The 16,272-nt window shown below is 39.6% G+C and overlaps 1 protein-coding gene across 2 annotated transcripts in view; it reads right to left on the bottom strand.

Moving 5' to 3' along the window:
• TBCE (tubulin folding cofactor E) overlaps positions 1–16,272 on the bottom strand; it is a 91,641-nt gene that overhangs the window by 58,185 nt on the left and 17,184 nt on the right. For both annotated transcript variants that reach the window (XM_006075490.4, XM_006075491.4), the window contains exon 2: positions 3,875–4,005. In XM_006075490.4, coding sequence (XP_006075552.2) covers positions 3,875–3,974 — 100 coding nt within the window. In that variant the 5' untranslated portion in view covers positions 3,975–4,005. The remainder of the gene's footprint in view (positions 1–3,874; positions 4,006–16,272) is intronic.

Raw genomic sequence — 16,272 nt, 5'->3', positions numbered from 1 at the left:
TGGACCAGAGGAGCCTGGGGGGCTACAGTCCCCGGGGTCCCAAAGAGTAGGACACGACTGAGCAAGTAACACTTTCACTTCAGGGGTTAAGAGTCAGAATAACTCCTCATGAATTCCTAACCAGGCGAGCTCAGGTCTACTTAACCTTTCTGTGCCTCAATGTCCTCATCCAGAAACTGGGATGATGCTGTCAACATCACTGGACGGGAGATCATTCCGTCATTCAACAAACGAACTGAGCGCCTAACAAGCACTCAGAGGGCTAGGTGTGGCTATTCCAGGTGCTCAGCAAACACCAGTAACTGGTCTAAGTGCTTTTAAGCTTTTAACTCACTGAGTTGTCCAACAGCCCTACAGCCACATCCAGTGAAATAAGGAGTAAGTACTAAATCTGTGTTCCATTTCTCTGCATCTTTGTACCTATCCAGAGATGAGTTCTACAAGAAAACCAAAAGTAGCACCAATTGAAGTAATGGAAAAAACTGCTGCATACAATGATATAATTAATAAAAAGTAAATACACAGAAGCTCCCTCTTGGCAGAATTATAATTTTATGGGGGAAGAATGCCTGATAATACATACATGAAGAAAGTATCAAAGTCACAGGCAACTTAATAAGTAAAAATAATGTACACCTCTTCATATTGTTAAAGTACCATTAAATAGCTTCCACCTAACTTACTGTATTTGTGAGGTGCCACTCCAATCTGCCTTTAGGAACTGGAATGAATTCCCCCTGGCTGCTGGCAGTACTGGCTTTTGGCAGTTGGCACTCAGCTGCAGGCCCCCTTTTAGAATTGTCTCCACTGGGAAAAAACACCTTGGCCCAGAGCACACCTCCTTCCTAAGGCAGCCACAACCCAGTGATAGATCATCACATCTCAACTATGAAAGACTCTGAAGGGCCATCCCATCTTCAGAGTTCCCCCACAAGATCAGATAAATCCTTTGTTTAGAATATTCATGGCACCTGGACTTTCCTGGCTCAGTGGATAAGAATCCGCCTGACAATACAGGAGACACAGGTTTGATCCCTGGTCCAGGAAGATTCCACATGCCATGGAGTCACTGAGCCCATGCGCCACAACTACTGAGCCTGAGCTCCAGGGCCTACGGCCACAACTACTGAAGCCCGCTCGCCTCGAGTCCCTGCTCTGCAGCGAGAGAAGCCATCACAATGAGAAGCCACACAACACAGCAAAGGGTATCGCCCGTGCTTGCTGCAACTAGAGAAAGCCCACGTGAAGCAATGAAGACCCGGCATGGCCAAAAATAAACAAAAATTAAAAATAAATAGAAGACTAGAACACTCATGGCCCAACTTCTCCCTCTGCCCAATCCAGCTCCCTTCCCTTCCCTTGCATTACTATCAATTCTAAGAGGACTACCTAATACAATTTTTGAATAGTAAACTTCCTAAATGTGAATCTCCATCTCAGTCTACTTCCCAGAGAACCAGGGCATTCGAAATTTCCAAGAATTGAACATTGATCCACTACTTTGAGACAGCAACTTGGCAATTATATATCAAGCATCGTAAACTATTCATAGTCTTGAGAAGCAATAGAACAGAAAGGGTATGGGCTCTAAAGCACAGTTTCAAATGCCAGCTTTTTACAGGAAAGCTTTGAGACCTGAGTCTCGGTCTCTTCATCTGTAAAAATAACATCTATATTCTAGAGCTCTTATAATTTTAGAGTTGTAATAATGTTCTTGTTCGAAGTGGAGAGCATATAAAAGCAACTGGTACACAATGCTGCTTAATTAGTCATGAAGGTTGCTAATAGCTGACTTTAAGATTAAATGTTACTTTCTCTTTCAATTTACCAATAATCCAAGTAAAACAAGAGAAGAAACCCTCTCCATACTAAATATTCTGGTAAATCTTAGGTCCATGAAGGCAGAGTCCCTAACCATCTAGTTCAGTGGTTCCCAACCTTAATGAACCTAGTAAAATGCCCTGGAGAGCGTCTTTAAACGCAGATGGCTGGGTCCCAACTCCAGAGTTTCTGATTCAGTAGTTCTGGGGTGGGGCCCAAGAATGTACATTGCTAACAAGTAATCAAGTGATGTTGATACTCCTTAGTGACCATATTTTGAGACCCTCTGGTGTAAATTTACCACTGAATACCTTGTATACATTTAAGCCAATTCCTGATATATAGAAGGCATTTAAATATTTGTTGACTGATTGACTAAGACATATAAATAAGTCTACTATACTACTGTCATTGACAAAAGTAAAAAAAAAAACCAACTAGAAATTAATGTCTAAAACGGAAGAATGATTAAACAAACTATGTACTATACTAAATGCAACCATTAAGAAATATAAGTAAAGGAGTGCTCTGGTGGCCTTGTGGTTAGGACTTTGGGCTTTCACTGCCATGGCTAGGGTTCAGTCCCTGGTCAGGGACCTGAGATCTCACAAGCCAAATACAAGTAAATCCATTTCTATACACTAACAATGACAGATCAGAAAGAGAAATTCAAGAAACAATTGCACTTACCATCTTATCACAAAGAATAAAATACCAAGGAATAAACCTAAGGAGACAAAAGATCTATACTCTGAAAACTGTAAGATGCTGATGAAAGAAATCAAAGAAGACACACCGATGGAAACCATATTCATGGATTGGAAGACTCAGTACTGTCAAAATGACCGTATTACCCAAGGCAATCTACAGATTCAATGCAATCCCTACCAAATTACCACTGGCATTTTCCACAGAACTAGAAAATAATCTTAAAATCTGTATGGAGACACAAAAGATCCCAAACAGCAAAAGCAATCTTGAGAAAGAAAAACACAACTGGAGGAACCAAGCTCCCTGATTTCAGACTATACTACAAAGCTACAGTCATCAAAACAGTATGGTACTGGCACAAAAACAGAAATATAGATCAATGGAACAGGATAGACAGTCCAGAAATAAACCCGTGGACCTATGGTCAATTAATCTATAACAAAGACGGCAAGAACATGCAATGTTGGAAAGACAGTCTCTTCAACAAATGGTGCTGGCAAAAATGGACAGCTATATGTTAAAAAAAAAAAAATGAAATTAGATCATTCTTTAACATCATACACAAAAATAAACTCAAAGATCTAAATGTGCATTAAAGATCTAAATGTGAGACTGGGTACTATAAAATTCCTAGAGGAAAACATAAGCAGAACACTCTCCAACATAAACTGCAGCAATATCTTTTCTCAATCTGTCTCCCAGAATAATGGGAATAAAAACAAAAATAAACAAATGGGACCTACTTAAACTCAAAAGCTTTTGTACAGCAAAGGGAACAATAAACAAAATGAATTGTCAACACACAAACTGGGAGAAAATACTTGCAAAGAGGACCTATAGGTGGCCAAGAGGCAACATATACAAATACTGAATCATTATATTGTACACCTGAAACTAATATGTTAATTATCTCTATAAAAAAGGAAAAGCAAGTAAAATAATGCTATAGAAACATAGATATATACCAAATCATAAGTGAAAAATGGTAACACAAAATTGTATTCAGATCAATTTGAATTACACATACATATGGATTAATGATACTAGAAATTTAAAAACTATTACTTCATTTTTGAGCTTAGGATTATGGGAATTCAAGTTTTGTTACGGTTTAAAGTTTATACTGAAGATATTTTAAGACTGACTTAATATAAAATAGTAACATTAAATAATTAGATAAGTGTATAATCAAATTAAGTCATGGATACCACTGAAGTAAAACTGTATCAGAGCATATATAACTTGGTTGTTAGCATCCTCAAATTGGTATCACAGACCTCTACTGAGACACCTAACAGAAACAACTACAAAATAAACACACACACACAAAATCATAAATTACCTGCCACAGGAGGGACAATGCCAGAAAAACGCACTGTTGCATGTTCCCCGTTAACTTCAACTCTCCGACCAATAACATCTGACGTCAAAGTGCTGTTCATTATAACATAGCCAGAATCCAAAATATGAGATCTAGGAAAAAAACATGACATTGACAACAGCTTAGTAAAATTTTTAAAAAAAAATTTTTTTTTTAACTGTATGCAGATGCTCATTAGGTCAACGCTTCTACCCAATTTAGCCTTCCTATTTTGGTGAAGAGAAGAACCTAAGGGTTTATGTACCAGACTCTCAGAATGTGATTTTACTTTACTCTTCGTTTTGATAATTTAATGCATTAAAAAAAAAAAAAAACCTTGCTTAACTCTAGTTAGCTCACATCACATGACTGTGTACTTTTACTAGGGATGGGAAGGGAAGGAAAGGAGAGGGGGATCAAGGTGACAGAGAAAAGGGAAAGGAAACATGCAACACAGGCATCATTCTCTGCCCAGGAAGTAGAAACACACAAATCCACAGAGCCAGGAAGGAACACATATGATGACAAATTTAGAACCCTAACAATAGGGGGCCCAAGAGAAAAGCATCATCTCTCGAGGAATGATCACTAGATCCAACTCCCACTTCAACAAGTCAGTTTCTTCAACAGATAAAAAAGAAAGAGATGGAAGGGGGAAAAAAAAAAAGATTAAAGGAAATATAAGAGGTGTCAACTAATTTCAATGTATGAACATTATTTGGAACCTGAACTCTTAAGAACTGTAAATAATTTTCAAAATAAATTATGAGAAAATTGAACATTTGAACGCTGACTAGATAGCTGATGATATTCAAGAATAATTGTCTCCAGTAAGGCTATTATAAAATCAATTTATTTGGTGGAAAAAACAGAAAGGGGAATTCCCTGGACCAGTGGTTAGGATTCCACGCATTCACTGAAGGGGGCACAGCTTCGATCTCTGGTCAAGGAACTAAAGATCCCGAATGCTGCACAGTGAGGCCAAAAAATAAAATTTAAAAAGTCAAAGAATAATTGTGAAATTTTTAGCTATGATAATGGCATAGTGGTTATGGCTTTTTAAAATACCTTACCTTTCAGAAATACACATTAAATTATTTACAGATTTTTAAAAGTCCTATTTTAGACATGTCACACAGTGGTGGTATAGACAACACACTGAAAGGAAGTAAAAAGCCGAGGGGCCAGTTAGGGAAATAGTGCTGTAACTCAGGTGAAAACAAGCCAAGAATGAACCAAGACACTGGCCTCCACCCTTTCATTTGACACATACTAAGCACTGACCACATGCTGGCTAAAACGCTGGACCCCACGTGACAACCAGTAAACCCTGCATGTATGATTCCTTCCTCAGAGTATAAGTACAGTGAGTGAAACCTGAGAGAAGGGTATGATTTTGGAGAAAGTTAAGAGCTAGAACAGGGTCTGGAGATTAAATGGATAGAAATGAATGATAGAATTGATAGAAACAATTGAAGACCAGGAAGACAAGATAGTGTCTGGGGTAGATGGTGGCACCAAACACCAACATGAGTAATACAAGAGGAGATTCAAGTGTGGAAGGGAAAACCACTTGTTTGAGGTGTCTATCGAATGTCATGACAGATGTAGGTCTCTAGTTCAAAGGATATGTTTTCACAGAACTGTGTATTTGGGAGTCATCACCTCAGTATAACAGTGGATGAGATTGGAAGTGTACCAGGTGAAAAGAAAAGCGATCACTGACAGAACTCTGGGGAAATATAATATTTAAAAGAGAGAGGGAAGAAACCTCTAAGAAAGAATCCGAGGAAAACCTGGTTTTCCTTTATTCTTTCTGGCTTTTCCCCCTGACTCTGCAAGTGGTGTTGAGAAAGTTGGACAGCTGCATATGAATCAATGAAGTTAGAACACACACTCTCATCATATACAGAAATAAACACAAAATGGCTTAAAGACTTAAATATGATATGACACCACAAAACTCCTACAAGAGATCACAGGCAAAACATTCTCTGACATAAACTGTACCAATGTTTTCTTTCAGTCTCCCAAGGCATTAGAAATAAAAGCAAAAATAAACAAATGAAGCCTAATCAAATTTACAAGCTTTTGTACAGCAAAGGAAATCATAAACAAAACAAAAAGACAACCTCTGGAATGTGAGAAAATATTTGCAAATGATGTGACCAACAAAGGCTTAATTTCCAAAGTACACAAACAGCTCATAAAACTCAACATCAACAACAACAAAAACCAACCACCCAATCAAAACCTGGGCAGAAGACCTAAAGAGACATTTCTCCAAAGAAATAGATGACCAATAAGCACATGAAAAGATGCTCAACATCACTAATTATTAGAGAAAAGCAAATCAAAATTACAATAAGGTACCACCTCATATCTGTTAGAATGACCATCCTTAAAAAGTCTATAAATAATAAATGCTGGAGAGGGTGTGGAGAAAAGGGAACCCTCCTACACTGCTGGTGGGAATGTAAGTTGGTGCAGTCACTGTGGAAAACAGTATGGAGGTTCCTCAGAGAACTAAAAACAGGATTATCAGCAATGATAATGATCCAGCAATCCCACCCTGGGACATACATCCAAACAAACCTCTATGTTAAAAAGTTACATGCACCCCTGTGTTCACAGCGGCACTGTTCACAATAGCCAAGACATGGAAGCAACCTAAATGCCCATTAACAGATGAATGGATAAAGAAGATGTGGTCCATACATACAATGGAATACTGCTGCTGCTGCTAAGTTGCTTTAGTCGTGTCCGACTCTGTGTGACCCCACAGACAGCAGCCCACCAGGCTCCCCCGCCCCTGGGATTCTCCAGGCAAGAACACTGGAGTGGGTTGCCATTTCCTTCTCCAAAGCAGGAAAGTGAAAAGTGAAAGTGAAGTCACTCAGTCAAGTCCAACTCTTCGTGACCCCATGGACTGCAGCCCACCAGGCTCCTCTGTCCATGGGATTTTCCAGGCAAGAGTACTGGAGTGGGGTGCCATTGCCTTCTCCCAATGGAATACTGCTGCTGCTACTGCTAAGTCACTTCAGTCGTGTCCAACTCTGTGTGACCCCATAGATGGCAGCCCACCAGGCTCCCCCGTCCCTGGGATTCTCCAGGCAAAAACACTGGAGTGGGTTGCCATTTCCTTCTCCAATGCATGAAAGTGAAAAGTGAAAAGTGAAAGTGAAGTCGCTCAGTCGTGTCTAACTCTTAGCGACCCCATGGACTGCAGCCTAGCAGGCTCCTCCGCCCATGGGATTTTCCAGGCAAGAGTACTGGAGTGGGGTGCCATTGCCTTCTCCCAATGGAATGCTACTCAGTTCAAAAGAAGGAAATAATGCCATTTGCAGCAACATGGATGATTATCCATGAGATTATCATAACAAGAGATTATCATACTAAGTGAAGTCAGTCAGAAAGAGGAAGATAAATACCACATGATATCACTTGTATGTGGAATCTAAAATATCACATAAATGAATTTATCTATGAAACAGAATCACAGACCCAGAGAACAAGTTGGTGGTGGCCAAGGAGGAGGGATGGAGTGGAATCCTTGGGTTAGTAGATGTTAAGTTTTTATATACAGAATGGATAAACAAGGTCCTACTGGTATACCACAAAGAGCTATATTCAATATCCTATAATAAACAAAAATGAAAAAAAATATTTTAAAAAAGAATGCATGTATACATATATAATATATATGTGTGTGTGTAACTAAACCACTTTGTGGTACTGCAGAAATTAACACAACACTGTAAAACAACTATAGTTCAATTTAATAAAAACAATAAATAAATGATAAAAAAAAAAATACAGGCAAACCTCTTGAGATGTTGTGTTTGATTCCAGAACACTGCACACTGCAATAAGGCAAGTACTGCAAGAAAAAAAAAAAAAAAAGGCGCAGGGGAGGGGAGGCTGAATTTTGACAGTTTGATTATCAAAGGGCAACAACAAAAACAAAGTAAGAAAGATAAATATGGGCGGACAGGGCAGTCAGAAGGAGCCAACATCTAGATCTAAACTTGCCTGGCAGGTTTGAAAAGCAAAAGGGAAATCAGCGCAGAGCCTCAAATTGGTGGGAAGAAGCAAAACAGTTCAGATAATCTGAAGAAAAGTCAACAGGAAGATGAGGGCAGGTGTGGGGAAGCCATGGTTTAGCAAGCTCAGACACACGTGGAGTCATGCAGCTAAGAGGTCTAGTCAGTAGGTAGGGCTCTGATGTGAAGTTCTAGTCCCCAAGGAGAAAAACTAGTAAGGTCACTATAGACCACCATTCCTACAAGAAGTTAAAGTAGAAGTCCGAATCTTGGTTCCTTGAACTAGAGTGCATGTGGGCTACCCAAACCCAGACACTCACAACTAAGCCTCACAATCAGTCTGAAGTTCTTGATGGGGCTTGGCCTAAGGAGACCACTTTAGAGATCACGCTCATAACAAGATGTCTGGATAAGAAGAAAGGGGCAGTGGTCAACTGGTGAGTAGGAAACCAAGTGGCATAAACGGCAGAAGTGAGAAAAGGAGACATGAGGAAGTCATCCTCATTTTCCTTTAATACATATAATTAATTTACAAAAGTTTAAAGTTCCTTCACCTGCTCAATTCTACTTGATCTCAAGTAACAATTCTATTCATTCCCATTTGTATATTGTGCCCACAGGATCCGAGATCATCCGTTATATGGTAGCCAAGGTCAGTTAATAACTGGTTCTACATCATGATTTCTTTTTTTTTTTTTTGGCAGCATCCTGCACCTTGTGGGATCTTAGTTCCCCAACCAGGGATTGAATCTGGGCCGTGAGAAGTCAAAGTGTGAACTCCTAACCACTGGACCACCAGAGAATTCCCTGCATTATGTATTTTTGATGATCCTGTCTAGTCTCTTAACTCTTCTAGTAATTGTTTCTTTATACTGTGACCTTCTGTAAGGAACTAGAGACTGGCTCCTTGTCTTGGTGCCCTATGCCTTGGTTTCTTCTCCCTCTGGCCAGTCACTCAGTAAGCCCCTGTATCCTGTTGTCAGCCCCACTGGATGTTAGTCACTGGTCCACCCTGCATTCCACAGCCTGTTGCTGTCATTTCCACCCGCTGATTTTAGTACTGCCCTCTGCAGCTATAAGAAACAACTACTCCTTTTTCCAGCTGACATTTAAATATTTGATCAGATCAGATCACAACAGTCGCTCAGTCTGACTCTTTGTGACCCCATGAATCGCAGCACGCCAGGCCTCCCTGTCCATCACCAACTCCCGGAGTTCACTCAGATTCATGTCCATCGAGTCCGTGATGCCATCCAGCCATCTCATCCTCTGTCATCCCCTTCTCCTCCTGCCCCCAATCCCTCCCAGCATCAGAGTCTTTTCCAATGAGTCAACTCTTCGCATGAGGTGGCCAAAGTACTGGAGTTTCAGCTTTAGCATCATTCCTTCCAAAGAAATCCCAGGGCTCATCTCCTTCAGAATGGACTGGTTGGATCTCCTTGCAGGCCAAGGGACTCTCAAGAGTCTTCTCCAACACCACAGTCCAAAAGCATCAATTCTTCGGCGCTCAGCCTTCTTCACAGTCCAACTCCCACATCCATACATGACCACAGGAAAAACCATAGCCTTGACTAGATGAACCTTTGTTGGCAAAGTAATGTCTCTGCTTTTGAATATGCTATCTAGGTTGGTCATAACTTTCCTTCCAAGGAGTAAGCGTCTTTTAATTTCATGGCTGCAGTCACCATCTGCAGTGATTTTGGAGCCCCCAAAAATAAAGTCTGACACTGTTTCCACTGTTTCTCCATCTATTTCCCATGAAGTGATGGGACCGGATGCCATGATCTTCGTTTTCTGAATGTTGAGTTTTAAGCCAACTTTTTCACTCTCCTCTTTCACTTTCATCAAGAGGCTTTTTAGTTCCTCTTCACTTTCTGCCATAAGGGTGGTGTCAATTATATTTTTACTTCCCCTTTCTCCTCGTCCTGTCCCCACCGTCTAAAACCCATTAACAGGGTAAACATTCCCACCTCCATCCTCATGTGAATTCCAGGATCTCCTCCATGATTCATTTACGGATTCTTTTCTTAATATGACAACACCTGTACACCGGAAACTAACACAACATTGTAAACCAACTACACTACAATAGAAACAAAAGCAAAACACCTAAAACTAAAACCATATTCCAAATGTGATGACTCGTGTGGGTTCAATGGTCTGAACATCACACCTCTAATAATATAGCTTAATATTACATTTCACTTTTTCTCCTTTTCATGGGAAAGACTGCTGCTTGCTATGAAGACTGCAAGGAAATAAAGTATATCACTTTCTGATCACAAAATTAAAATGTTTAAATTTCACTATTTAATTATGACCTTCCCTGTAATAGGAAATGGCAACCCACTCCAGTATTCTTGGCTGGAAAATCCCATGGACTCCTAGGAGCCTGGAGGACATACTCCACAGGGTTGCAAAGAGTCGATCACAACTGAGTGACTGAGCATGCATATATTATTACATTACACTAAAAAGCAGTTCTCAATAGTTTTAAAAGTCCTTTCAAGTCTCATTAACATGTAAACAGAATTTCATTACAATAGAAACAGATATATAATTTCTGTTCTATTTAACATTCTGCCAACATTTTTCTATACAGCCACAGAATCATAGTAACTAATTTACTCTTGTCATGTAGATAACACAATTTAATCTCTTCTCTATTGTTATGTTTTTATTATTTACTATTCCAAAGAAAACAGCTAAAAATATCTTTTAAAACTATTAGTATCCTCTTAAATATTTTCATAGGAAAAATTCTTGAGACAATTATTCCAAGTAAATAAATACACTTAAGATTCTAGACAGCCATGACCAACTTATTCATCAAAAAAGAAGTACTATCACTGACACCAAGAGAAAATCTACTTGTTTATTTCTCAGGAATTCTCATCAAGAGCTTTCAAATCAGGCCTTCTCTATTCTGTATTTGTATAACTAATGCTTGAGGCAGGAATTTAATACATTATATCATTATTATAAATGTAGAACTTTACATTCATATATATTAAACATCAAATAATCCAACATATTAACTATCTCTCCTGTGTAGTTTTGTAAAAACGAAGACAGAAAAGAATATAAGACTCTAACCAAAGACAGAAACCCATGAGTTAACACTTTTCAGTTACAAGCCTTTCTATTACCCACCTCACATTCAAGAATGTCATGAACTTGTGAAATGTTTCACTGAAATCAAAATACAGTCAGTCAGGAGACATAATCCTGTCAATCAAACACAGGAGGAATGGGGAAGAAGAAGGCTTCAGTTCAATTCAGTCGCTCAGTCATATCCGATTCTTTGCGACCCCATGGACTGCAGCACGCCAGGCTTCCCTGTCCATCATCAACTCCTGGAGCCTACCCAAATTCACATCCATTGCGTCACTGATGCCATCCAACTATCTCATCCTCTGTTGCCCCCTTCTCCTCCCGCCTTCAATCTTTCCCAGCATCAGGGTCTTTTCCAATGAGTCAGTTCTTCACATCAGGTGGCCAAAGTATTGGAGTTTCAGCTTCAACATCAGTTCTTCCAATGAATATTCAGGACTGATCTCCTTTACGATGGACTGGTTGGATCTCCTTGCAGTCCAAGGGACTCTCAAGGTCTTCTCCAACACCACAGTTCAAAAGCATCAATTCTTTGGCACTCAGCTTTCTTTACAGTCCAACTCTCACATCCATACATGACTACTGGAAAAACCATAGCTTTGACCAGACGGACTTTTGTTGGTAAAGTAATGTCTCTGCTTTTTAATATGCTGTCTAGGTTGGTCATAGCTTTTCTTCCAAGGAGCAAGTGTCTTTTAATTTCATGGTTGCAGTCACCATCTGCAGTGATTTTGGAGCCCCCAAAAATAAAGTCTGTCACTATTTTCATTGTTCCCCCATCTATTTGCCATGAAGTGATGGGACCGGATGCCATGATCTTCATTTTCTGAATGTTGAGCTTTAAGCCAACTTTTCCATTCTCCTCTTTCACTTTCATCAAGAGGCTCTTTAGTTCTTCTTCACTTTCTGCCATAAGGGTGGTGTCATCTGCACATCTGAGGTTATTGATATTTCTCTTGGCAATCTTGATTCCAGCTTGTGCTTTGTCCAGCCCAGCATTTCACATGATGTACTCTGTATAGAAGCTAAATAAGCAGTGTGACAATATACAGACTTGACATAGTCCTTTCCCAATTTGGAGCCAGTCTGTTGTTCCAGGTCTGGTTCTAACGCTTCTTGACCTTCATTCAGGTTTCTCAGGAGGCAGGTAAGGTAGTCTGGTATCCAATCTCTTTTAAGAATTTTCCAGAGTTTGTTGTGATCCACACAGTCAAAGGCTTTAGCGTAGTCAATGAAGCAGAAGTATCTGTTTTTCTAAAATTCTCTTGCTTTTTCTATGATCCAACAGATGTTGACAATTTGACCACATGCATAGTAAGTGCTTAAATGAAAAAGGCATTAAACTTTTACAGTAATAAGATATCTTGAGACTGAGAAACCACAGTCACACAACTTTTATTACTTTTATATGACTACAATTGTTCTATGTTATCATTCTTGTTAATCTCTTACCGTGTCTAATTCATAAACAAACTTGAGGGGGAAACACTATAATTAGAGGTACTATCTGCAGCTCCAGGAATCCACTCGTTGTTTCAGAACATAACCTCCACAGATAAGGAAGACTATTGCATTTTTCTTTTTTTATATATATCTAAAAATGTTTAGGATTTGGACCCCTGGCAGTCCAGTGGGTAGGCCTCTGACCTTGAACTACTGGGGGCCCAGGTTAAATCCCTGGTTGGGGAACTAAGCCTTCAGGCTAAGTGGGGCAGCCAAAAAATAGTTTAACATTTCGTTTTTAAAAAATATATTACTAAAAGCAACAAAAAAGAAAGAAATGTGTTACTATACCCAAGGAGTTGGTTTTCTTATACTACTTTTTAGTCTAAATCAATCCTAAAAGCTTTTAAGTTTTTTCACATGTTGATTTTGAGGTTCTGCTATTTTTCTTAAGAGGTGTGTTAGAGGGTCTAAGTCATTGGTTTAGAACTCTCTCTTCCTCTATTTTAGTAATCCCCTTTGCTTTTTTCTATGCATATCTTTTTCACCTAAATTTTGAATAGTCATTCTCCCTTCCCACTGACAACAGCTTTATTTGTATCTTATAGATACTTCCATACATATTTTATGCACATATAAGCAAACATATTCTTTTCTTTCTTTACACAGATGATGGCATACTATATGTGTGATTCTATTCCTTGTATTTTCATTCAATAATACATCCTACAGATTTATGCAGAGCCATATCAGGAGCGTTTAAATTTTTTATAGCTGCATAGGATTTGTATAGATATAACATGCTTTTGAACTGTGGTGTTGGAGAAGACTCTGAGAGTCCCTTGGACTGCAAGGAGATCCAACCAGTCCATTCTGAAGGAGATCAGCCCTGGGATTTCTTTGGAAGGAATGATGCTAAAGCTGAAACTCCAGTACTTTGGCCACCTCATGCGAAGAGTTGACTCACTGGAAAAGACTCTGATGCTGGGAGGGATTGGGGGCAGGAGGAGAAGGGGACGACACAGGATGAGATGGCTGGATGGCATCACGGACTCGATGGACGTTGAGTCTGAGTGAATTCCGGGAGTTGGTGATGGACAGGGAGGCCTGGCGTGCTGCGATTCATGGGGTCGCAAAGAGTCAGACACGACTGAGTGACTGAACTGAACTGAACAGTTTATATAACTAGTCTTCAAGCTGATGGACATTTAGGTTACTTCCAAGTTTTTGCTACTGCAAACAATACGTCAAGGATTAATCCTATATATTTATCTTTTACAGCTGTGCAAAAATATCTGTAGAAAACATTCTCAAAATGGGTACTGTTAAGTCAACAGGTATGTGCATTTTTAATTCTGATAAGTGATTATAAATGCCCCTTTCTAGAGGCTGACCCTATTTATAATTCCATTAGCTGTATATAAGCCCCCATATCATCACAACCTTGCCCTTCACAGAATATTAACACCCTTTTAGTTACCTGTCAGTCTGATAAATGAAATATGTATTTTATTTGCATTTCCTCTTATGAGAAGACCTAAGCATCTATTAATTTTGATCTCCTTTGCTGTGAACTGCATGTTCAGAATCCTTTGTCAATTTCCTATTGGTTTATTGATCTTTTTCTTAGTTCGGTTTTAAAATCTAAACTGTTTTCTGCATCCTCAAATAACTTGAAAAAAACTGAATGGAGAGACATAAGCAGACATGTGCACACCCAGATGTTCACAGGAGTATTATTCACAACAGCCAAAAGGGGGAAATAACTCAAATGTCCATTGATGGAGGAATGGATAAAACAAATACAGTATATATACACACTGGATTACTCAGCCTTAAAATGAAGAAAATTCTACCACATGATACATGAATGAATCTCAGAAAAACAACACTAAGTGAAATAAGCCAGTCATAGAAGGAAAAATACCATATGATTCCACTTAAGAGAGGTACCTAGGGTAGTCACCTTCAGCCAGAAAGCAGAATCTTGGCTACCATATGCTGTGGTGAGAGGGAAATGAGTTGTTCAGTGGTGACAGTTTCAATTTGGCAAAATGAACAGTGTTCTGAGGACAGATGGTACTGATAGCTGACCAATAATATAAACGTACTTAACACTGCTATGGAGAAGGCAATGGCAGCCCACTCCAGTACTCTTGCCTGGAGAATCTCATGGACGGAGGAGCCTGGTGGGCTGCAGTCCATGGGGTCGCTAGGAGTCGGACACAACTGAGCGACTTCACTTTCCCTTTTCACTTTCATGCATTGGAGAAGGAAATGGCAACCCACTCCAGTGTTCTTGCCTGGAGAATCGCAGGGACGGGGGAGCCTGGTGGGCTGCCATCTATGGGGTTGCACAGAGTCAGACACGACTGACGCGACTTAGCAGCAGTAGCAGTCTGTATTTTACTAGAATTTTAAAAATAATTTAAAATTTGACCCCCAAATTTTAGATTTTACAGAACTTTGATTCAGCTTTGACTGGGACACTGAATCCTAAAAGTATGGTAATCCTCTGTTTTTAAAATATACTTTCCTGATACCCAAAACACAGTTTGATTATACTCAACATTTTGTCTGGAGACACTCAAAAACAGTAGTTTCTTTTCCCACAACATTCAGGGTCTCCTACTTCACTTGTTTCTTCCTCCTTGTCAATGAGATTTCAAACCAAAGGAATCTTTTCTCTCATTTTGTTTTTTCCAAGAACTTCAGTTCAGTTCAGTTCAGTCACTCAGTCGTGTCCAACTCTTTGCAACCCCATGAATCGCAGCACACCAGGCCTCCCTGTCCATCACCAACTCCCGGAGTTCACCCAGACTCACGTCCATCGAGTCCGTGATGCCATCCAGCCATCTCATCCTCTGTCATCTCCTTCTCCTCCTGCCCCCAATCCCTCCCAGCATCAGAGTCTTTTCCAATGAGTCAACTCTTCGCATGAGGTGGCCAAAGTACAGGAGTTTCAGCTTTAGCATCATTCCTTCCAAAGAAATCCCAGGGCTGATCTCCTTCAGAATGGACTGGTTGGATCTCCTTGCAGTCCAAGGGACTCTCAAGAGTCTTCTCCAACACCACAGTTCAAAAGCATCAATTCTTTAGTGCTCAGCTATCTTCACAGTCCAACTCTCACATCCATACATGACCACTGGAAAAACCATAGCCTTGACTAGACAGACCTTTGTTGGCAAAGTAATGTCTCTTCTTTTGAATATGCTATCTAGGTTGGACATAACTTTCCCTCCAAGGAGTTAAGCATCTTTTAATTTCATGGCTGCAGTCACCATCTGCAGTGATTCAAAAAAAAAAAAAAAAAAAAATGGTCTTGTCCCTAGGAAGGAAAGGATCCCTGCTAGAATTTAAGATCACTGAAATCGTCCATCACACCTCTATCTTATTTTTGTGCTACTTTTACAATCTGGAGAGCAACAACCTTACTCTCCCTCTTATCGTATGATCTATAGATCTCTTCTTTCTCTCTCTCCTTTTCTCATTTATGCTTAACACTCTAATGCCAATACTCTTGGCTGCAAACAAGTATATTTATCTTCCTGATATACACTATCAGTCTCACAAATCTTATGTTGGATTGTTTTGAACAAAGATATATTTCCATTCAAATAATAAGCCTATCCCAGCAAGTTTTAGTGACATTCACAGTACTGCATATATCTTCCTAGAAAGGACCCTTGAGACCACAAGTTCAGTTACTGAGCCTTTGCCATAATGTGTCTTCCTAAATAAAGTGTATGCTATCTCAAAATAAATGTTACATTCATCACC

Source organism: Bubalus bubalis, chromosome 4 (assembly GCF_019923935.1).
Source record: "Bubalus bubalis isolate 160015118507 breed Murrah chromosome 4, NDDB_SH_1, whole genome shotgun sequence".
In the NCBI taxonomy this organism is placed as follows: domain Eukaryota; kingdom Metazoa; phylum Chordata; class Mammalia; order Artiodactyla; family Bovidae; genus Bubalus; species Bubalus bubalis.
This window is presented reverse-complemented; position numbering and strand designations above follow the sequence as displayed.